Genomic DNA, 24,923 nt, shown 5'->3' on the forward strand with positions numbered 1-24,923 from the left:
CATATTTTTTGTCATTTTATCTTTAGGACATTGCTCTAAAATTGTGTTTATCTCTTCACTGTGGATCGACAGAAGGGCACTACATATATTTTGCTGGAAAAAGTTGAAAATTTCAGGGATTTTTGTGTTTAATAAGGGTCAAAATGCATTTTATTTGAATTTTCCGGCCGCGTCAATTTGAAATCGTCACAAAGCAAATTGTCGCCAGCAAACATGGCCACAAGATCTGTCAGATCAACTACGAACAAAATTGTTTGATTTCAATAATCAGATTATTTCCAGAAGTTGAGTACTTTTTATGCATGTTTTAATGATTTGGCTTTGCATTAACACAGATTTAAATTAAAGATATTGGCGACGATTTTAAAGGTGCATAAAAAGTGATCGACGCGATTTGTTACCAGCGAAACTGAAAATACTATTAATTTAAATGATATTTGCCAATAATATAATGAAAATAACAAATAATCATATATTTCATTGAATGTATTGAATTATAGGGGACTTTGGGGTCATACAAGTCTAAAAGCTCATTAAATATATATTTTTTTTACAAAATGGGATAACTTTTTTCACGGACGACAGAGGAGAATGAGAGATTATTCAAAAGAAAATTTTCAAAGAAATTCAGTGAGTGATTTTCTATAGACGCGGGATACTACTGTATGTAGTTATTGAGCTCGTTTTACTCCAATGTCCCAGAAATCAATTTTTTTCATATTTTTCGTCCTTTTATCTTTAAAATATTGTACTAAAATTGTGTTTTCCTTTTCATTGTGGATCCTCAAAAGTACTATACATATTTTGTTGGCAAAAGTTGAAAATTAAAGTGTTTTTGGGGTAAAATAATCATCAAAGCGCATTTTTGTGAATTTATTTTTAATATAAAATAATCTTCTAAGCTTGTTGACCTCAAAAACCCCTCGAATCAATTTTTTCAATGCAATATACGAGTATTTGTTAGTTTCATAGTATAATTGACAAATTATCATTAAATTAATATTACTCCGTCATCTATTAACTCACAATTAATGAGCTATATAATTGCATAGAGGAATTTGGGCGAAAAGGCATGAGAAAAGAATATTTCCGATCTCATCCTATCTATTGTCACATCGACTCTCAAATAATATGATAACTCTTGTCTAGTTGTGCGATCGGGTATGGTTTGGAAATGTTCGGCATCGGCTCTATCGAGAAGTATTTAAAAATTGTGTTTTATCCAATAAATCACAAAACAAAACATTTGCGAAATGATTTACTTCATTAGTTATTGTTTCACAAACATTTATCAATGTCTGTACAACATTTTTGGACAATTATATCAACAATTATCTGTAAATATTTTTTATTTTTACAGAATACATGAAAAATTCACATAAAATGCACTTTGATGCCTATTTGACCCCTAAATCCCTTAAATTTCTAACTATTACCATATTTAGTGCACCTCTATGGATCCACAGTGAAGAGATGAACACAATTTTAGAGAAATTTCCTAAAGATAAAATATAGAAAAAATATGAAAACTCGTGATATATGGAACATTGGGGCAAAACATGCTCAATATCTACATACAGAAATGTTCCACGTCCAATGAAACAGCACTCACTGAATTTTCTTGGAAAATTCTCTTTCGAATGAGCCCTTGATTTCTTAAAGAAAGGTAAAAAGCGATTTCGTAAAGGTAAAAAAAAATTTCCTCCTTCGAAATCGGATTTTCCCGTTGTGCTCTACATTCCACTGAAACTTGGCTTACCTTCTAGAGTAATAATTTGAAAGCTGTCAATCGCATAAGTATGTATGTGTGGCTAGTAAAATGAATACACTATACACTGGAAGGGAGCCGATAATGCTTCCAACCCGCAAACATTCTAGGCCGGACCGAGAATCGAACTCGCCATTTGTGTTGGGAATCCTACGCCTTTGCTCGCAAGGCTAACTGAAGACCCGTATAAATTAATATAATTTAATAAAAATAAAACACCAATAAAAAACCAAATCTTCCAGTCGTATTTCTTTTGTATATAAATTAACTTTTACATCAAATATAAATCATAAAATTAAAAAAAAATGAATGAATACAATGGTTTCTAGTTAGCCTTGTCAGCAAAGGCGGAGTATTCTCGATTTTCGTTGCGGTCTAAAAGATTTTTTTTGGGTTTTCAGCAATCTCGACTCACTGGCCATAGCGTATCTTTGTACTTGCAATATAAGACACATATCCATGCAATGGACGGGTGCAGAATAGAAACATCAAATAATAACTATGGAAACGTTAATGAAATATTGAGTAAAGAAGCAGGCCAAGATTCAGTGGTAATATAGAGCCATTGAAGAGGTAGAAGAAGAAGAAGAAAAAGAATGAATTAATTTTTTTTATGAATGAAGTAATCTATCTATGAAAATATAAATTTTTCGATTGAATATACGAATGATTGAAGTATTAAAATAAAAAATATTTAAAAAGAAAAAATAATATTACCAAATAATAAAAAAGAAACACAATTCATTTATGAGAAACTACTGAGTTAGTTTTCTTCCGACCAAACCGATAAGAGTGTTAAAATGAGCGATAGCGACACACAAAGCAGGAACCCACCGAAACCGATTCAACGAGAACAGTAAACACTCTCGGTCGATGTGAACTCCCAATCCAAATCAATCTATTCTCCTTGTATTTTTGAATTCACCACAGCTCCACGTTCATGTTCACCGTCGCGTTTACACTTGCGATGAGTTCACCGCAGATACGATTTCACGATGATTTCACAGGCATGACCGTGGAATGCTCATAAATCTGATATTATTGATGTTTTCCATGTTTTTATGCATCTCACTCCTAAATGCAGCATCTGCCTTTCATTTGAACATGATTCCCTCACGATTTGAGTATGAATCAAGAAGTTATTATCGAAAAACAGTTTGTTCACGTTCACGTTCACGGGAGGTGTAAAATGCGCTTTAGATGGAATACCCTTAAAATTTATCAAGATAATTCTGCCTTATGTGATATCTCCTATTACTTATCTCTTTAATTTATTCATTTTTACGTCAAAGTTTCCCCGTTCATGGAAATGTGCCAAAGTCATTCCTATACGCAAAAAACCTACAGGTTGCAGCTTAAGCAACCTTCGTCCAATTAGCATCCTATGTTCACTTTCCAAGGCTTTCGAGAAGATATTAAAAGCACAAATTCAACAACATATCCAGTGTTTCGACCTTCTTAGTTCCCGCCAATCCGGATTCAGATCTGGACATCAGCATTACTAAAAGTCCACGACGACATCCATCAAACAGTTGATAAAAAAGGTGTGGCATTTTTGCTACTCATAGATTTTTCCAAGGCATTTGATCGAGTTTCACATGGCAAACTTTTAAAAAAACTATCGAATCAGTTCTATTTTCATCGTAATTCTGTTGAACTTATTAGGTCCTATTTGAGCTTACGCACACAAGTGGTAGATGCGAATGATAGGTTATCTAGTCCTGTCAATATACTATCCGGGGTCCCTCAAGGATCCGTACTGGGTCCCCTACTGTTTTCATTGTTTATAAACGATCTCCCTTTAGTGCTTAAATCATGTTTTATTCATATGTTTGCAGATGATGTGCAACTTTATTTTTGCTCAACAGATACCGATCTGAATAGAATGGCCTTGCTCATCAATAATGATCTCAAACGCGTCCAAAATGGTCTAATGACAATTTACTTCCTATAAATCCATCAAAGACTAAAGCCATGTTTGTTTCCAGGCATCGAAATCAAGTACTTTTACCTGATTTGTTAATCAACAATGAGCCAATCGAATATGTCGATAGAGCTTCAAACCTGGGCATTATTTTTCAAAACAATCTTGAGTGGAACCACCAAGTAAATTCTCAGTGTGGTAAAATTTATGGCAGCCTTCGGCATTTGAAGCTCACAGCTGGAATATTGCCCGTTCACATCAAAATTAAGCTGTTCAAATCACTCTTGCAGCCTCATTTGTCATACGGTATTGAACTAATAATAAACGCTTCAGCTGCCAGTCTTGATCGACACCCGTAGCTGTAGCCTCGATCGCGGCACGGACGAGAGGCCGTCCGTTCGGTGTGTGCTGCTACAAGTCCCAGCCGGTGACATAGCAGAGTAAAGGCTAAGCTAAGTATATTTTTGATCTCTTTCTCTCCCGTTGTAACCCCTTTCTTCCCCTCTTTTGATAATTTGATAATCTCGTCTGTTTTGATAATCCGTTTTCCCTGTGTGTTGTTAATTAGTTTTGTTTTCAGTACATTCAAAGTTAATTGCCTATATGCCGGGTATTAAGCCACCCGGAGTGGAAATTAATTACTATGTCTGAAACTTGATTATGCATATGTACAACATGTGATAGATTTAGTTCGGAAAAGGTATTGGAGGGTAACCGCCCCCGGGGCGGTTACCCTCCAATACCTTTTCCGAACTAAATCTATCACATGTTGTACATATGCATAATCAAGTTTCAGACATAGTTTTGTTTTATTTTTTCCCCTGTGATAAGTGTTTAATTGTGTGTGCTTCGCTGCTGCGGACATTCAAAGTCTGCAATGCGCGATGTCGATGACGGCGGGGGTAGGGGAGAGACGTTCAATATGCGCCCCCTAAGCAAATTTTCGAATTTAACGATGATAATGGTCGAATTTATGTACTTCCAATGTGTTAACCACTAATTTAACTTATCTATAATACTGAATAAAAATTTGGACGAAAAACCAATTATATTCCGAGAAAACGATTTTATTTTGAAGCGCTGCATTTTCGTCGCGTTGCGTTGCGTTGTAACGGAGTATTTCGTAGATTGCATACTGATAGTTGTCATGTATATTCTTTACCTTTCTTACCCCAATTGCTTATGGATATCCATTTGGGATTCAATGGAAATCCAATTGGGGGTCCAAAATGATAAAACATGAAAGCTATCATTGCCGGCCACGCCCATCTTCTCCGTTACTAGGAAAGGGAAGGAAATGATGATATGACATCTACTTAACGAGAGGCCAGCGACTCACCGACGCCCTCATAGATGTCAAGGAATTGGATGGTGGGTAGGGTATGTGGTTTAGGAGTATCATTATAAGCAAATGATAGAAAATTTGTGGAAATACGTTGGGAGTGACTTTGCTAAGAAATTTATGTCACTCCATTATCCTTGTCGATGATTTTCCTCGGATGGGGCGAAGGTATTAGCCTTGCCCTGGCTAATAGCCTAGGTTTAAGCGCCTTTGCTCGCTCTCTGAAACGAAAAAACAGCAAAAAGAAATTTTGCAAATTCAAAATTTCGTGCAAATTCAAACCATGCGGGTTGAAACGCGCCACCCCGAAGCTAAAACGCGCCGGCTTAAAAATGCAAACAAACAGCAGTGAACTGACAGAAGAATCAAGTATCAATTTATGAAAAGTCCTATTCTCCTTTCCACTGCAATGAAAGCTTATGAAACATTTTTTTTGCTAAATTTACGTGTAACTAGTTGATGTGTGAATACAAGATATGTTTATTCTTTAACTTATTTGGTGGGCGCATGAAACCTTGTGCATTACGCAGCCAAATCACGATTTTCTGTTCACGGTACATGTATCACGCTTCCGAGAAATTCCTGGAGTGAGATATTATGGTCTACATGAATAACCAACGATCTATCGGACTGCTTCGAATGTGATATATGCCCTTTGTGATACGTTGAATAGAATGTGTTCACATCATTGTTTCTTGATAGTCCAAGAAATCTCTGGATCAAGGCCAAAAGGTCTACAGGAGCATCAAAAAATCGATCGGACTGTTTTAAACATGGTACATGCCCTTATTGACACATAGAATAGAATGCGTACGCAGCATAGGTTCTAGGTCGTCCAAGAAATCCATGGAATAGGCATTTGGGTCTACACGCGGAACCAAAGATTACTTGGATTGATTCAAATATGGTACATGCCCTTTGTGATGCATAGAATAGACCGCGTTCCACACAGATAGAAAAATCCACTGAAATTTACGCTAAAAATAATGCACATAAATGGAACGTCATTATTAGCGTAATTCCATAACGAATATAGCCTAAATGTATACAATATTTGATGTGAATCGTCTATATTGCATGCAACTTGTAAGCAATCTTGATAGGAAGAGGGCCATTTCAGCGAAGGATAGTGTAATTTTCCGCACGGCAAGTTTTACGCGCTGTTTACTTTTCATATTTTTTTTCTGTGCAAGCATAGGTGCTTGGTCGTCCAAGAAATTCCTGGATTAAGCTCTAAGATCTACATGCGTAACTATAGATCAAACGATTGTTCCAAAACTGGCACATGCCCTTTATGATACACAGAATAGAACGCGTTCCCACACAGAAAAAAAATAATGAAAAGTAAACAGCGTGTAAAACTTGAGATGCGGAAATTTTCAATATTCTACGCAGAAATGGCCTTCTACCTAAGAAGTTTGCTTACAACTTGCAAGCAATATTGACGATTCACGTCAAATATTGTATACATTTACACTATATCACGAGTGGAATTACGCTAATAATGGCGTTCCATTTATGTGCATGATCTTTAGCGTAAATTTCAGTGGATTTTTCTATCTGTGCAGCAAAGGTTTTTGGTCGACTAAGAAATCCCTGGAATAAGGCCTTAAATCTACATGCGTAACCAAAGGTTACTTGGATTGTTTCAAATATGGTGCATGTCCTTTGTGATGCATAAAATAGAATGTGTCCAAAGTATGAATTCTTGGTTGTCAAAAAATCCCTGGAATAAGGCGTTTAGATCTACATAAGTAACCATAGAGCAATTGGATTATTTCAAATATGATACATGCCCTGTGCCTATGCATCACAAAGGGCAATTCTCTTTTGTTTTGTAGTAGATCTCAAGGCCTTGCTCTAGGTATGTCTTGGATAACCAACAACCTATGTCGTAGATACAGGGGTTAGACAAAAAGGTTGAGATAGGCGAAATTTTGTCGAAGTTCAAATCAGCAGAACTTTGCGTAGAGTGATCCGATTTTGATGAAACCGGGACCATAGGAAGCGGAAACTCTTCTAGTGTGCCGTTTCCATAAAAAACCTGAAATAGTCCCACGGCCACCGGAGATGTTCCGGGTTTTTCGAGGGCATGTTAAAAATGTTTTTTTACTTCTGCTTGTCATTTTATGTGACGTTTACTGTCATCATGTTTCATGATTTCCCCAAAAACTAGAACTAATATGCTGACCAATGCTGGGTGCTGATCGAAAATCCGTTGGGTATACGCAGAGATATGGCCATTTTCGTGAAAACAGTGCGGAATTGGTCATACATCCCAAACAAATGTCACTTTGCCAGAACACCTGGAACCTATTACAAATTGGCCAAACAGTCTTACAGTCCTCAAAATGTATCTTTAATAGAGATCCTATATTCATCGTCTTGGGAAAACATGCATTTTGACACCCATTTATGCATGGTTCCAGATGGTGCCAGAACCGGCCCCTCCTGGAAGATCCATGGAACCTGCTATAAGGGTGGATGTGGACACCATTATTTTGGAAATGTTTCTGTGATCATCGTCTCGTAAAGTCATGAAGATACATACCCATATTTGCATTATTCCGATCTGTTATCATTTCATCATGTTCCCGTAACCGTTTTTACGGAAATGGCCATATCCCTGCGTAGTCTTTATGGATTCTCGATCTACAGCCAGCATTTGTCGGCATATTAGTTCTAGTTTATGGAAAAACATAAAACATGATGAAAGTAAACGTCACATAAAATGACAAGCAGTACGAAAAATGCATTTTGAACATACCATCGGAAAATCCGGAACATCTCCGGTGGTCAAAGGCCAATCTGAGATTATGCATAGGGACAATATACTAGAAGAGTTTCCGCGTCCGATGGTCCCGGTTTTATCAAAATCAGATTGTTCTAGGCATAGTTATGCTGATTGGAATACCAACAAAATTTTGCCTATCTCAACCTTTTTGTCTAACCCCTGTACATCATATTCTATAATTTAAAATGGGCATGTACCACATTTAAAATCGATCGATTTATCTTCGGTTATTCGTGCAGACCTCTGTGCAGATAGTTCGATACATCTTTAGTGTCGTGTGTAGATCTTAAGGCCTAACTCCAGGAATTTCTTGAATGACCCAGAATCTCTTACGATGGCTCATTCTATTCTACACATTCAAAAGGACATGTGCCATAACTGAAACAGTCCGATTGATATTTAGTTACGCGTGTAGATCTGAGGACCTAACTCCAGGGATTTCTTGGACGACCGAGAACCTCTGCCGTTGACTTATTCTATTCTTCACATCCAAAAGGGCATGTACCACATTTAAAACAGTACGATTGATCTTAAGTTACGCGTGTAGATCTGAGGACCTAACTCCAGGGATTTCTTGGATGACCGAAAACCTCTGCCGTTGACTTATTCTATTCTTCACATCCAAAAGGGCATGTACCACATTTAAAACAGTACGATTGATCTTTAGTAACGCGTGTAGATCTTAAGGCCCAACTCCAGGGATTTCTTGAATGACTCAGAATCTCTTACGTTGGCTCATTCTATTCTATACATCCAGAAGGACATGTGCCATAATTGAAACAGTCCGATTGATCTTCAGCTACGCTTGTAGATCTTTAACTTTTACTCCAGGGATTTCTTGGATGCCCAAAAATCTATGCTGAAAAAAAATTTATTCTAAGTAGACTCCATGCTATTTACTATTCTCCCTTCGTCTCTCTTTTCGCTTTTTTCTCTATTCGGCAATTTCACTCCTTGTACCTTGCACCTCTCACGTCTCGTTTCTCTCTACTCACATCCCATTTATCCTCTTCATACTTTATTACTGCTCATTTCTCACACAAAGTATCTCGCTTATTACTTCTCACCTGACTACTTGCTTCTCGCTTTTCACTGATCACATCTTATTCCGCACTTCTTACTGTTTGCCTATCGCTTCTCACTTCTCAATACTCATTCTTTTTTCTCGCTTCTCCCATCTCACTCCTCAGTTCTCATATCCCAAATCTCAGCTTACAATTCACGATTGATTATAAAACCATTGAGGGCTTCTTCTCACTTTTCACTTTTATTTTCTCACTTTTCAATTTTTACTTTTTTACTTTTTAATTGATAATTATTTAAAAATAAATTATTATTGGCACACGCCCTTCTTAAACTATAACATCCATACTCAAGCACATCAGATGGGCACGTTTTATCATGCATGCAGAGGTTTTATTAAAATGTGTGTTTTTCTATGAAAAATGCAGTAAAGCTAACTTTTTAGTAACTTGGCACAATCTTTACTAAATTGTATTTCCAGACATGTGCGAAGATTATTGAAAAAATGTTTTTATCTAGTGAAAAATCCTTAAGGGAACGGAAGCATAAATTTTATCAAAAAGCGGAAAAAAACAAATTTATTTTTAAAATTTTTATTATAGATGTCTTTTATTTTTTTCTATTATTTTCAATTTGTTGATCTAAAAACTTGTTTAGGCGTCAGCTGCCATCGGTTTTGTAACTTAATTTAGCCTATTAACCCAGAAAATGCAATGGCTCGTATTAGCTGACTGGCGCATTTTAAACCTAGTTCCCCTACATCGTATGTGATGCTCTGCGTCAAAATAAAATGGACACTAGCAACACCAATGTTTCCCCCCACGACCCTCCACCTCAAGGCCTACCCTCCCGACTCTAGTGTTGTTTTCTTTCGACCCAAAGGCAAACGTTTGAATATCAGCAAAGATCTGGAAAAGCGATTCTCGTCTGTCACGACCATTGACCTGGTTGGGTCCAGTAAGCTTCGCGTCACGGTCAGTGATCGCAAACAGGCCAACGAGATTGCCACCTGTGAGCTTTTCACTCTCGAATATAGGGTGTATTTACCGTCAGCAGTGTGTGAGATCGCGGGGGTGGTGACGGTGGGAAGTATGACATGCGACGATTTGAAACAAGGTTTCGGTCGTTTCAAGAACGCTTCTTTGCCTCGTGTTGCGATACTGGATTGCAAGCAAATGTATTCGGTGTCGCAGGAAGGAGAGAAGCGGATTTATTCCCCGTCTGACTCTTTCTGCGTCACCTTTTCCGGGTCCGCGCTGCCTGACTACGTAGTGATTGGCAAACTTCGTCTATCTGTTCGGCTGTATGTACCGTAGGTGATGAATTGTGTTAATTGCAAGCAGCTGGGCCACACCGCTCAGTACTGCTGCAATAAACCTCGCTGTGCATCGTGCGGAGAGAAGCATGTGGATGGCGCGTGCAAGACGTCACCGAAATGTGTCTATTGCAACGAAGGCCCACATGCTCTTGAAGCTTGCCCGACGTACATACAGCGCCAAATTTACCAGAAGCGTTCTCTTCAGCAGCGTTCTCGAAGTAGCTACGCCGAAATGCTAAGGAAGGCCGCTTCACCAGTTGTTTCTGACACCATCTACTCGTTTCTTCCTTTGGACGATCAAAGTAGCTCTGACTCCGAAGTTGGAAGTGGAGCCTTGTTAGTCCGACTTTCGTTGCTACTAGAGACCGAGTATACCTCTGCATCTCCACGATTGTCCTGGGATAGGATATCGTTTTAGTTACAAAGGATAATTTATCTGGATTCACTTTGGTAAGCGATGCTATCTATGGGATGGGAAATAACACTAATACGAGTTGAAAGTTGAGTTGATATTCGCGTTTTGGACGAACGCACGGAAGCGCAGCTCTCTGTACTCACTTGCTCGATGGCTACCACAAACAATTGAAAAGCGTTTTTTTTTCGACCGATTGCGACATTCGCATGAACCACCGAACACAAGATAGATATTTTAATTCTTTGCCGACGACTAAAACACTCACTGCACTTACTTGTTCGAAGGCTGCTCTTATTACCGGCCGCGCAATGCAGAGCACAATATTTCGGCCGACCGCGCGATCGTTCTGCTGTCCGAAACAAGAGAGCCATTTTGAAACAAGTTTTTTAAATGTATTTAAAAATTGATGATTTTAGGCATTTATTCTGTTTTAAGGACCTTTTTAAACCTTGCCTAGGCACGCAAATATTGATGTCTTGTCACATTTATTACAGATTTATGGCAAAAAAAGTGTCTGCCATCCCTGACTAAAGGAGTAACTGGTTGTTATTATTAGCATGTGAATACCATTTGGGCCTCGCTCTTTGTTAGTCCACTGTAATGAAATTTCTGAAAATTGAATAAATTCTTTACGAAAAAAAGAGTTTTCAGTTTCTAAACCCCCAAACAAATTTCGAACCAGCAAACGAACACCAAATCCACACCAATGAGCTTGCACAGAACATGGTTCACCAAAAGTTCAACACCATAACCCATAAATATTAGCATAATCCATCCGCTCCCGACTCCGAAACAATTCCCGCACCGCTAAAAGTTTCGCGGAAAAACATCTACCATATATAGGTAGGTAAAAGCGTTGAAGTGGGTGAATTCTTGTCAGACTCGCATCCATGCCCGTGCGTACGTCGTCGGATTTGCGAACGCGATGAATCCCCACCCAAAGGTGCCTAAACGCACTCTTAGCCCGGGCATACGCGTGTCAGACCCAGTGGGGATGAGCTTGGCCATTTTTTGTACGCCAAACCCGTTTTAGAACCATATTCCTAAAACAAAGTTTACGGTAGCAATCCACACACAAACACACACACAACACACATAAATGCCCATACACATACACGACGACCAAGCTTTTCCACCATTTCAGGGAAAATCCATGATGCGGGTCTCGCCGCGAAACGAAACGCAGATGCAGACTTATTGTTTGATACACTGCAAACATGAAAATTCTTTCCACTTTCTCATCATCTCCGCCGGAATTGTTGGCATCGTTAGGCGCTACTGGAGCTTGGGTTGAGAGTCATCCTTCCTTGGTTCGTCCTGGTTGGAAAGGATGCGGCGAGACATATCTTCAAGGTGCTGCTGATGTTGGATTGTAAAAAACAAGTTCATCAAACAACGAAATCCTTTTCGCAGGTGGTTTTACTGGCAAAATTGATGGGATTTTTGCTTCATCCGAGTGAAGGTGGCAAGCAGCTATGAAATCAGAATTCATATTATGCTTACCTAGTCGTTACTTGAAAATTCTTTCTGAAATATGTGTACAGCCATGTCTGAGAAATTGCTATGGATGGAAATAAATCATTTTTCTTATATATTCGGATTACATGCTATAAATAAAGAACCGTCCTCGGATATGGCAATTAGGTGCGATAAGGATACTCACGACCTGCTTGTTTGACATCCAATAAAAAAAACAGCAGCCATCTTAGAACCGGTGCGGAAATATAAAACCAAATAAGCTTTAATCAAATTCCTCATCCTTAACGCATAATTAAAAGGGAATCATCCTTCTAAATCCAATTATCACAATTTGCCAATCTCACACTTTTCAAAGCCTTCATCAATTTGCACCCGAAATCAATCGAAGCAATGTCTCGAACAGAGAATTACACTCCTAATCCAGACGAAGTGTACCGTCTCCGCCTCATCGAACCCAAAAAAATGGGGAAGGAACGGAAACGGATTGATGAGCGGAATAAATTGATGACCGTCTAAATTTATGTCTTTCCTCCCTTTTCATTCGCATCTTCAGAAATTCTGTCAATCTCTAACGAAGGATCCGTCCGCGGCTGTTCACCAGTGTGTACGTCCTTAAGTAGATTTGATTTATCCACCCTCGCAACATCCTTTATCAATCAATGAAGGACGGTTCCCACTCAGTGTTTTCCTTATAACGCCGAATGAAAGTACACTGAATGGAAAATTTGTCCTTTTCTCATGAAATATGTCGTCTCATTTAGTCAAACTGAGACTAAAAACAAAATTCAAGTACTAATTTTATGCTTAGAGTCCTAACAATATCCGTAATAGAAGCAATGGCCAAATTTGTTCAGTGTGTAGACCCGACATCCAATAGAAGATGATGATGATGATAACAAGCCGTTCACGACACTACTGCCAGTGACTGGCTGATTGACGCACAGTCCGGGGCAGGCTGTCTCGTTTTCGAATTTGTTCGTCCCGGCTGCTAACGGATGTCGCCAATATCTCCAAATCCATACTGAAGCAATCTACCACGCCATCAAAGATAGGGTTGAGGGAGAAAAATGTGATGAATATGAAGTTCGAAACACCACGTGTCCGGAGTGCCTGATGAGGAAAACGAATGCTGCGCGGACGGTGGAACCCAGTGTGGCAGTTTTGATAAATTCAAAGCAGCTGGTAAATTTAGAGAAAATTGGTATAATCCGATCACATCGGATTGATTGGATCGCCTGAAAATTGATTGAATTTTTAAATACGACCCTCGTGGATCCGAGTTACACAAATTCTTTCATTCTTTTGAATGCGATGTGCTACAAATTTCTACCAATATATATGCTTTAATACACTTTTAAGACTACGAGTAGTGCCACCACAGCAATGAATATTTGAAATTCAAAGGAATTATGCAACATACATGACCCAAAATACATGACAAACATACATGACAAAAATAAATGTTCAAAAACTAGCAAAGTGTTTACCGAAAGTGTGATTGCATGTGGCACAAATTGACTCTGTACGCTGGGCTTTAAATCGGTGCTTACTTTTACCTTGGCATCGCAAGCGTTGTCGACAAGAGGAAAACTGAAATTAGTTCCGTTTTCAACAAAATCTGACTGGTTTTCTGGGCAATGGTGATAATCAAGTTATTTCCCAAAGAGAAAATTATTTAATTGCTCATTGTACAACAGTCCAATATACACCCCTTATTTCGATGTTTCACCAATCATACCGAACCATTTCAACGTGCAGATGTCAAATTTACAAAACTAGCTCCATTTTCGAATAACCTTTTTTTTCTAATTTTATTTGCTAATTATCTAATACATACATTCATCTCTTAGACGAGGTGTTCCGTGTTTTCTTAACACTATCATCCTTATTTGCTATGTCACATTTTTAGTTATTAATAATACATTTCAATTGCCTCTGGCAGTTAGAATTTTTCCTCTGGTTGAATTGAACCATGTAGGAATTACAATGTTTTCAACTTAAACTAAACTTAACCTATTTTATACTAAGGGTACAAGGAGTTAATCGTTGCAATAGAAGATTGCAACGATTTTGTCTAAAATTGGAAATTATTTTGTTGGACATTTGTTGCAATGTCTCAATATTAGAAATTCTATGAAGTGCATTGGTACTATACCACGGAGGCAACTTCAGAATCATTTTCAAAATTTTATTTTGAATCCTCTGAAAGGCCTTCTTTCTGGTATTGCAGCAACTAGTCCATATTGGCACAGCATACAACATGGCCGGTCTAAAAATTTGTCAAAAGTTTGTTCTTAAGACAAAGTTTTGATTTTTTGTTTATAAGTGGATATAGACACTTAATATATTTGTTACATTTGGCTTGAAGGTTTTCAATGTGATTTTAAAAGTTAATTTTTGATATAGCAGAAGTCCTAAATATTTTGCTTCGCTAGTCCAATTAATTGGAACCCCATTCATAGTGACAAAATGTCTGCTAGAAGGTTTCAAATAAGAAGCTCTCGGCTTATGTGGGAAAATTGTAAGCTGAGTTTTGGAAGCATTCGGGGAAATTTTCCATTTTTGCAAGTAAGTGGAGAAAATATCCAAACTTTTTTTGCAATGTACTACAAATGATACGAAGGCTTCGCCCTTTGGCAGAGACCTGTGTCATCTGCAAACAAAGATTTTTGACACCCTGATGGTAAATTAGGTAAGTCAGAAGTAAAAATGTTATACAAAATGGGCCCCAGTATGCTGCCTTGGGGAACACCAGCTCTTACAGGTAATCTATGAGATTTAGAATTCTGATAGTTTACCTGCAGTGAGCGATCTGATAAATATTTTTGGATCAGTTTAATAATGTACAAAGGAAAATTAAAATTCATCAATTTTAAAATCAAACCTTCATGCTAAACACTGTCAAATGCTTTCTCTATATCAAGAAGAGCAACTCCAGTCGAATATCCTTTAGATTTGTTGAGTCGAATTAAATTCGTAACTCTCAATAACTGAAGCTAAGTTTAGTTTAGCTTAGCTTTAGCTTAGCTTTAGCTTAGCTTTAGCTTAGCTTTAGCTTAGCTTTAGCTTAGCTTTAGCTTAGCTTTAGCTTAGCTTTAGCTTAGCTTTAGCTTAGCTTTAGCTTAGCTTTAGCTTAGCTTTAGCTTAGCTTTTTAGCTTAGCTTTAGCTTAGCTTTAGCTTAGCTTTAGCTTAGCTTTAGCTTTAGCTTAGCTTTAGCTCCAGCTTTAGCACCTGTAGCTTTTAGCTTAGCCAGCTTTAGCTTAGCTAGCTAGCTTAGCTTTAGCTTTAGCTGTTAGCTGTTAGCTTAGCTAGCCCCAGCCCAGCTTAGCTTGTTCCCACCCCTGTTAGCTGTTCCTGTTCCTGTTAGCACTCCACCACCTGTTAGCTCTGTTCCAGCTTGTTTAGCTTAGCTAGTTTAGCAGCTTCCGTTCAGCTGTTCAGCTCCCCAGCTTCAGCCCCAGCTGTTAGCCCCACTCTGTTAGCTTACTCCAGCTCCCACTGTTCCTGTTCCTGTTCCCAGCTCCCACCACTCCCCAGCCCTGTTCCCCACCCAGCCTCCCACCACCCCAGCCCAGCCTCAGCCTCCCACCCAGCCTGTTCCCCAGCCCACTCCAGCCTGTTCCCAGCCCACCCCAGTTCCCCACTCCCAGCCCAGCCCCACCTGTTCCAGCCTCCCTGTTCCTGTTCCCCAGGCCCTGTTCCCACCTGTTCCTGTCTGTTCCCAGCCCAGCCCTGTTCCTGTTCCCACCCCCTGTTCCAGCCCCAGCCCTGTTCCCACCCCAGTTCACCTGTTCCACCCCAGCCCCACCCTGTTCCTCACCTGTCACCCCTGTTCCACCCCTGTTCAGCCACCTGTTCCTGTTCCCAGCTGTTCCCAGCCCCACCTGTTCCCACCAGCCCCACTCCCTGTTCCCACCCCTGTTCCTGTTCCTCCCACCCTGTTCACCACCTGCCCACTCCCACTCCCAGCTCCCACCTCAGCTCCCACCCAGCCCCTGTTCCAGCTCCCCACTCACCCCAGCTCCAGCTCCCAGCCTCCTGCCCCACCACTCAGCCTCAGCCTAGCTTAGCCCAGCTTAGCTCCCAGCTTAGCCAGCTTTAGCTTAGCTTTAGCTTAGCTTTAGCTTAGCTTTAGCTTAGCTTTAGCTTAGCTTTAGCTTAGCTTTAGCTTAGCTTTAGCTTAGCTTTAGCTTAGCTTTAGCTTAGCTTTAGCTTAGCTTTAGCTTAGCTTTAGCTAAGCAAATAGGCAGAAGCAAATAGGCAGAAAAAAACAATATGCAAGCTTCTTCCAGGAATTCCTTCGACAATTACTCCAGTCATTCTATCCGAAGCTCTATCAGGAATTCTTTAAGAATGCCTCCAGCAACTTCTTCGGCAATGTCTTCAGGAATTTCATCATTAATTTCGTCGGGAATTAATCCAAAAATTTCACCATTATTTACTCCAAGAAATCTTCCACGAGCTCTTTTATCAGTTCTGCAGGGAATTCTTCCGATAACTCTTCGTGCTGTTTCTCATAAAAATTTCTGAAAAATTGCACCGTGAAGTTCCTAAGAATATTCCGTGGAAATTCCGCAGAACTGCCAGTAAACATTCCTGAGAATTTCGCAAAAAATCTTCGAATTTCTTGTGTAAATTCCATAAAATTTTCCCTGAAAGTTTCAAATAATTTCTTGTGAAAATTTCAAAGAATTTCTCCTGGAATTCCACCGAACATTTATACAGAAATTATACCGAAAATGAAATTTTCGGAGGAATTCCTAGATTAATTCCCAAATCCTGAAAGAATTCCGGTGAAAACATCAAGATTTCCACTGGGAGATCCTCCAGGAGTTTCTCCAAAAACTCCTCCGGGAATTCTTCCAGGAGTTCCACCGGCAGTTCCTCCAAGAGTTCCTCCAGGATTTCCTCCAGGATTTCCTCCGAGAATTATTCCAGTAGTTCTATCGGAAGTTCCTACGGGGGTTCCTCTGAAAATTCTTCCGGGAAATTCTCCATTCTCTGGAATTCATTTAGTTTTCTTCAGGAATTTATATAGAAATTTACTCAGAAGCTCCTCCGAGAATTTCTCTGGGAGCTCCTCAAGGAATTCTCCGGGATGTCCTCTGACGTTGACGATGGTCCAGCTATATACCCCTACAAAGGTTTCAGCTAGACAAGATTTGTCTATAAGATGAATTTTTCACAATTTTTTTCCGAGGATTCTTCTGATAGTTTCACTGGCATTTGCTCCGGGGGTTCCTTTGAAAATTCTCCAGGGAGTTTCTTCAGAAATTCCTCCGGAAGTTCTTATAAGAATTCCTCCGAGAGCTCCTTCGGGAATTCCACCAATAGCTCTGCCAGGAACTCATTCAGGATTTTTTTCAGGAAATCATTTAGGCTTTTTTCAGAAATTAAATGGAAATTCCTCCTGAAGTTCTTCCGATAGTTTCTGTGGGAGTTCCTCCGGGAGGTCCTCTAGAAATTCTTCTAGGAGTTCCTCCTGAAATTCTTTCGAGAGTTCTTACGGGAGCTCCTACGGCAGTTCCTTCGGGAACTCCTCCGGGAGATACACCTCAGAAGACGAATTCCCAGAGTAATTTCCGGAGGAACATCCGGAGGAATTTCCGCAGAAATTATCTCTAAAAATTCTAAGTCGCTAAGTTAACTAAATCCCATTTTATTAGGAAATGCTAAGATAATGTAACAGTAAAACCGGACTTAGTTAACTCCTTGATAAAGGTACAATATATGTAACCGAAACGTCGGTTAAAAACGTAAAACCCGTTTTTGAGCATAAGAAGACTGAAAGCCATAACCTCAAATATCATTATTATCTTTATTTGGGAAGTTTTCAGTCCAAGGTTGGCTCACCTCGAATCCAGGAATTCCCTGTGAAGTTCCTGGATGGATTCCCGGAGGATCTCTTGGTAAAACTCCTGGAGGAGCTCCCGGAGGTACTCCCACAAGCACTTCCGGAGGAATTCTCACAAGGAAGTCCTGAAATAATTCTTGGAGAAGTTCCTGAAGGAATTTCCGGAGAAATATCAGAAGTAATTCCCGGATAAAATACCAGGAGGAATTAATGCCGAAATTCCCAGATGAAATCCTGAAAGTATTCCCAGATGAATTGCTGATGAAATTACTGAATGCATTCTCGTGCGTTTATTCTGAAGAAATTCCTGGAAGAACTCAATGGAAGATGTCCTGGAGGAACTCTCAAGTTAATTTCCGAATGAAATTCTGGAGTATATTCCGAGTGAAGTCCTGAAAGAATTAGGACAATTCTGCGAAAAAATTCCCGGAGTAATTCCTGAGAAGTACCTGAAGAAATTCCCGGAAAAATACCTGGAAGAATTTCTGGGGAAATACTTGGACGAACTCCTGGAGAAATTCTCAAAGAAATTTGTAGAGGAATTCTTGAAGGATATTCTGAAGTAATTGCGAAAAGAATTCTAGAATGAAATCCTAGAGGATTTCGCTATTAAATTCATGGCGGTTTTATCCCGGAGGAATTAAAGGAAGAGCTCCTGGACAAATGCCTGAAGAAGTTCCTTGAAGAATTTCAGAAGGAATTTCTTATAGATTTACAAGTGATATTATGGAGCGAAATCGGAGAATTTCTGTCATAAATATTTGAAGAACTTCTGGTGGAATTTCGGGAGGAAATTCCGTATGTATTCTTGAAGGAACTCTCGAATACATTCCAGAAGAAATGCCGAAGATTTTGCTGGAAGAATAGCCGAAGAAATGTCTAGAAGTAAAACTTAGAAAGAAGTAAAAAATCTTCAAGGAATTTCCTCATGAATTCCCTAAAAAAAAGTTTAGTGAGGGGTTTCTAGATAAAAAGGAATTACAATTACATGAGAAGGATTTTCGAACGATTTTCAAAAGGAATTTGTGGATAACTTCCCGGAGGAATTAAGAAGTTCCCAGGGGAAGTTCCAGGGGAGAAGGATTTTAAGGAGAATTTATGACCCCGAAATGTTTCGAATTGTTTTGAACTTTCATATGTATTATGGATGCTGGATACCCTAATAAGTTTTTGGGAATCTTTTGAATTTCAACCACCTATTTCTGAATATAATAGGATTGTAAAGTGCACATCTTAAGGGAATTCATTCCAGTCCCCGTTCAATCTTATCATCATTTAGGAGGAAGCGAATTTGGCAGGGTCGTAATACGGAAAACAACACCTCAGATTTTTAACCCACCTACCTAATTGGACCCATGGTCTCCAATACTCAAAATCCATTACTGGTACTTGATCATCCCATTTAACGTCGAACCTCCATATGTCCTGAATCAGACTTTTACCGTGCACTGTAAAAGTTGCTGCAATCCTAATCAAAATAACTCATAACCACACGAACGAATTTTCTTTTAGTGGTAACAATGCATCTAGATATTAACGAACGAAGATCTTCACGGACTGGTTCTCGAATACGAACAAATCGTGCTTGGGGTCCCATATGGCATCCCTAATACACGTTCAGCAACCGTGGACTTCTCCACTGAAAAGCACATTGCTGTATTATTGACGTCTACTCTTGGATTGGATAATTGGATCGATCAGTCTTTGTGTTCCTAAGTTGTACAAAAGACATTGTTTTTGCCAAGTTTCTCCTTTAGGAACAAAAAAAAATCAATCAAATTTTTGAATTGATGATGTATTAATCTTGGTTTTTAAATTTTTTCATATATATTCTTCAACATGCCTGTTTACATACTGTGAAACAGCTACTCCGCCGTCGGCATATCGATATCATCACAAACATAAGCAAATGATGATTAACGAACAAAAGTCAGCTCAAAATTAACAACAGTAAGCTTCATTAAAATTCGTCTGATTAGAAGTTTATTATGCTAATCATAGCACAGGCGTTTGCATCCTTGCATAATTGATAGCCAGATCTTCACTCCGTTGAAATTTGCATACTTCTGTGCCTGGCAAAGACAATGGGTCCTGAACTGTAGTGAAAGTTTACTTTATGTGACAAGGGTAAATCGATCCTTCTGAATATTTAACCAACCACGATAGCAACGATATTTAAATGTTTGCTATTCATTAAATACTAAATTTATCGAAGGGCGCTCAACCAAAAAAGCAATTATTAGCGAACAAAGGCCAATCATTTGCCTTCTATTGCCGGTGTGTTTGCGACCAATTTTCATTAGGTTCGGAAAAAGGCCTGCTAGAGCAACTCGTCAGATTGCTTTTTCTAATCCGAAACCGAAGAAACTTCCATTTCCGGTGACTAATATTTGCAGAAATATCCATCGAGTCTCGCACACATCACACACATCATTCTGAGAGTTCAACTGAAGCAGCCTTTCGATTTGAAGACATTCAATCCATTTATTGGCATTCACCCATTTCCCCGTACCAATCAACGTGCTCTCAACTCAACTGGTTTGTATATGTTTGTCTACTTTCAGCAAAATGAACACATCAATTGCTCGGACGGGAAGCAGCACAATCACTGCCATCCTGCTGGCACTGCTGCTAGCGGGGGTGCAGATCACTTCAAGCCAGCTGCAGAAACGGTGCCCAATCGACTGCGAGTGTAACTTAGATCAAAGGGGCCTGTACCAGACGGTTTGCAGTAGAGGTAAGTTTTGTTTGTGGCTCGATAAGGGAGAGATAGGTGCCAAGCTACTGGGGGGAGGGAGGTCGACCGATGGACTTCTCTGACTAACTGACCCCTGTGATCGGGTCCGGTGAATTCCACAGAACATCGAAAGCACTTTTTGTCTGAGAGGATTTTCCGGAGCTTTGTGGTGGCGGGAAGGAATATGCTTGAATGTGCTTTCTAGAGAACGGACACACAGGTAGAAACAGGAAATAAGCAGCTTGTGTGTTTGTTGCCTTTCACTGTTCTGTCTTCGTTTGTTAGGCAAACAAGGACCGATTTAGTCTCATTGTTGAGGGAAGAACTTGGTTTGGTCTTTTCGTTTGAGATTATTAGTGGTTGCCATCGATGTCTACAAACAAATCCCGTTAACGGAGGGAAGCCAATAAGTTAGATGGCAATATGCTCTCTGCAAGCCGATTTGAATGATTGGGTTTATAAAATATGGTCCTTTCAATGAGTTGAAAACTACGTGCAAAAACTTCAAGACTGCAAATGAATTACTTATGAGAGCGTAACCGTATTTGCACCTACAAAAGACAAACCAATGAGCCGCAGCAATTATCTTAATAATCATTCGATTTTATATTTTTTATTTTTATTTATTATAAGTATATCAACAGGCATCCTACAGCCCAAATGATGCTAATAAGGTTACAATACTAAAGTAATACTAAGCGGTTTAAAGCGGTTTAACATGTTACAGAAATAAACAGAATCGTAGGACACGAGAAGCAAACAAACTGGAAAATCGACGTCTTAGGTTTAAGCGACTAACACTAAAGTCGAACGCTGAAGAGACTATATTAAATATCCTTTTCAGTCCATTCATCGCGCCGTACATGTTGTAATTGGTACGTTGAAACGATAAACGGAGCAAGGAGTTATTTCTCAAAGACCGAGGGGCAACGTTGATGTTCACTTCCCCAAGAAGCGATGGACAATCTAATAGCCTATTCAGATTGGGCTATTTATGACTTTGTTAAGTGAGAGGGTATCCAATTATTACGAGGTGTTCAGACTGCAGCAAGATAATATATCTTGACGTTTCCATGTTTCCTCATTTGCACGCTAATACAGGGTTGGATTTGCGAAATTAAATTTAATTTAATTTGCGAAATCAAGCATTTGTATGGCGACAATCGAACATTTTTTCTGAACAAAGTTTCAACGAAAAAAAAAAATATAAAAAATATATGAAAAGGGATTTTTGAAGAATATTTGAAGCTCTCATTAAGAATAATGAGCGAAGCTACATTCATTAGTTGGGTGCGCCGTTCTTCGGGGAATCAGACTATTCCTCAATTTATTTTTAAGTTTAAAAAGTATTTTGATTCTGTACTATGATCGAACGGAGATTTGATAGAAAAATTTAGATACTTTTGGGAATTCTCACAAATAAATAAAAAAGGACGATTGGACCAATTTTCAAGAAATATTATCGAACTAAAATGTATTTCCACCAGTATCTCCATGTATGAAGGGCAACTCAGCAATTTAATTTTTTTTTCAAAAATGGAGACTGAACCATTGCGTTCTACTCGACGCTGCGTATTCTCGTTATTTTAACTCTGCGTGCACGTGGCGTTGAAAAACCGCTACGTGGGCATCGGCCCTAAGCGACCTTGAAGAGCGTCAGCAATAAACAGAACCCTCGCCGTATTCTTACGCACATGCAGGGGCTCCAGGTGAATTACGTAGTACGAAGCGCAATAACCTGCGTTGTACCGACTCAATTCTTTCAACGCCGTTGTTGTAGTTAGGGCTCCATACCTCAGAAAAGTATTCTAAGATGGAACGTGAAAAGTATTCTAAGATGGAGCAGTATAACACTTTTAGGCAATAGATGTCAGTAATTTTTTTTGCAATTCTGAAAATGCATCCGAGAGATCGAGAAGCCTTGTCCACAACATACGATACATGCTGCTTAAATGTGAGTTGGGAATCCATGATTACTCCCAAATCCTTGATATGGTCAACGCGTTCGACTTCTGCATTCAGTAAACGATAATTAAAGCAAATCGGATTTTTTATCCGTGAAAAAGAAATTACTGAACACTTCTTTGGGTGTACCATCATACGGTTTAGCCTGCACCAATCAGCGAACACTTCAAGCTGTTGCTGAAGAAAGCGACAATCTTCAGTAGAGCGAATGAGACAAAACATTTTCAAGTCGTCTGCAAATGATAGCCGTGGAGCCTTCAGAGCTAGATGCACATCGTAGAAGTACAGTAGAAACAGAAACGGACCCAAGTGGCTACCTTGAGGTATACCTGATGTTGAAATAAAACAGGCCAGGCACCCAGGCAATCTCCGATTACAACCACAGTATTACGGTGTGTAAGGTATGAACCAAACCATCTTAGACAACAACCGTTAATGCCGAACTTCTTCATTTTTGCAATCGTAATATCGTGGTTCACTTTATCGAATGCAGCGGCCAGGTCCGTGTAGATCACATCCGTCTGTGTACGTTGGTGAGTTGGTAGCTGTCGATCGCCCAGGTGTAAAGCCATGTTGGTTGTTGCTGAGAAATGGTATACAATGGGCCTCAAGTGGCTCCAAAATCACCAGCTCGAATAATTTTGAAACTACATTTAAAGAAGTGATACCACGGTAGTTATTAATGTCACGTTTGTTGCATTTCTTGTGTACCGGAAACATGTTCGCAGTTTTCCAGCAAGCAGGAAATGTACCACTGTTGATAGATGCTTGAAAGATAAGAAGTATCGGGGTCACCAGAACATCCATATGTCTTTTCAGAAGAACCGAGGGAAATCCATCGGGTCCCGGAGAAAAGCTACGTTTGAGTCGGGAAGAAGCACTGATAACCATCGTTGCATCAATGACAATGGTGCCAAGTGTTTGATAGACGGTCGGGGCAGTGTTCACAGCGTTCTCAATTTCCACGGCTGATAATACCTTATTTGAGAACACGCTCGAGAACTTTTTGGAGAAAAACGAACAGATGCCCTGGGTCGTAGATGCCGTGTTGTCGTTGAGCGTCATGGATGAAGGTAATCCAGATTCCTTGCGTTGCTCGTTGACATATTGCCAGAAGCGTTTAGGATGCGACTTGAGGCTGCGTTGGATATTAAGCTGATGTTGAGAGTAACATTACTGGCTCGCTTGTACTCATTGTTGAGCCTAACATAATGGTTCCGAAATGAGACCGAACGATGCTTGGTAAACTGCCTCAAAGCAGTTCTTTTAGTAGTTTTCAAACGTCGCAGAGAGCGCGAGTACCATGAAGGACTAACTACCTTACGACAGACTTTCTTCGGCACTTGTTGATCAATGACATACGCCAAGACGTTGGAAAATGTTTGCGCTGCGATATTCACATCTTCTAGATCCATAATGCCAATCGATAGAAGACAGTAGCTCAGCGATATTACGATGGTTGGCTTTGCGAAAATTGAAGGATATGGATTCATTGAAATCATGCTTCAAACCGCGGTTTACCATGACGAGCAGTGGCGGGTGATGTGCCACTGATTTGACTAGTGGCGCAGGTGAAATCGATGAAGATATAGCTGTGCTTTGATCGCTAATGAAACAGAGGTCAAGACGACGATTATTCTCATTGGCGATGGAATTAACTTGAACTAATGCTGCTGAGCTATAGCTGTCGAGAAGCTTTACCGCTCCATTGTGTAAAGAAGAGTGATCGGTGTCCGGATAAAGATAGCCATTGGGTGAAGTGATCCAGGTTATGCTCGGTAGATTATAGTCCCCAAGAACTATAATTTAACCGAGAGCAGTTACTATTTCTAGAATATAGAAAAGCGAATCGCAGTGGGTTTCAACATATCCCATAACCTTGTCGGGCGGAATATACAGCGCGCACAAATACAGTTTCAGATCTCTAAGCTCGATCGTTATCCAAACCTGTTCAAGGCAATCCCACGAAGTGTTAACGACAGCTTTTGATTTAAGACTGGAATTCACGGCTATCAGTACACCGCCCCCAACGGATTCACGACTGTTGTTTGAATTTCGATCACAGCGAAAGACCTCGTAAGCAGGACCAAATATCTGGCTGGAAAGTGTGACATCATTCAGTTAAGTCTCAACGAGAACGATGATATCGAAGCACTGATCAGACACTGCAAGGCGGTACTCCTCGACCGTGGAATTAATGCCACCTATATTTTGGTAATAAAGCAGCAGTTGTTCATGTGGCTTCTAAGGCGAATGCGAGGAACTGCAAGCGGCGAACGAATCAATACGGGCATGATGCGAAA

At 39.6% G+C, this 24,923-nt stretch overlaps 1 protein-coding gene across 11 annotated transcripts in view; it reads left to right on the forward strand.

Annotated features, from left to right (window-relative positions):
- LOC134213257 (toll-like receptor Tollo) overlaps window positions 1–24,923 on the forward strand; it is a 444,443-nt gene that overhangs the window by 360,284 nt on the left and 59,236 nt on the right. For all 11 annotated transcript variants that reach the window (XM_062692102.1, XM_062692099.1, XM_062692098.1 and 8 more), the window contains one exon: window positions 20,483–20,655. In XM_062692102.1, the coding sequence (XP_062548086.1) occupies window positions 20,487–20,655 (169 nt within the window). In that variant the 5' untranslated portion in view covers window positions 20,483–20,486. The remainder of the gene's footprint in view (window positions 1–20,482; window positions 20,656–24,923) is intronic.

Source organism: Armigeres subalbatus, chromosome 2, assembly GCF_024139115.2.
Source record: "Armigeres subalbatus isolate Guangzhou_Male chromosome 2, GZ_Asu_2, whole genome shotgun sequence".
Taxonomy (NCBI): Eukaryota; Metazoa; Arthropoda; class Insecta; order Diptera; family Culicidae; genus Armigeres; species Armigeres subalbatus.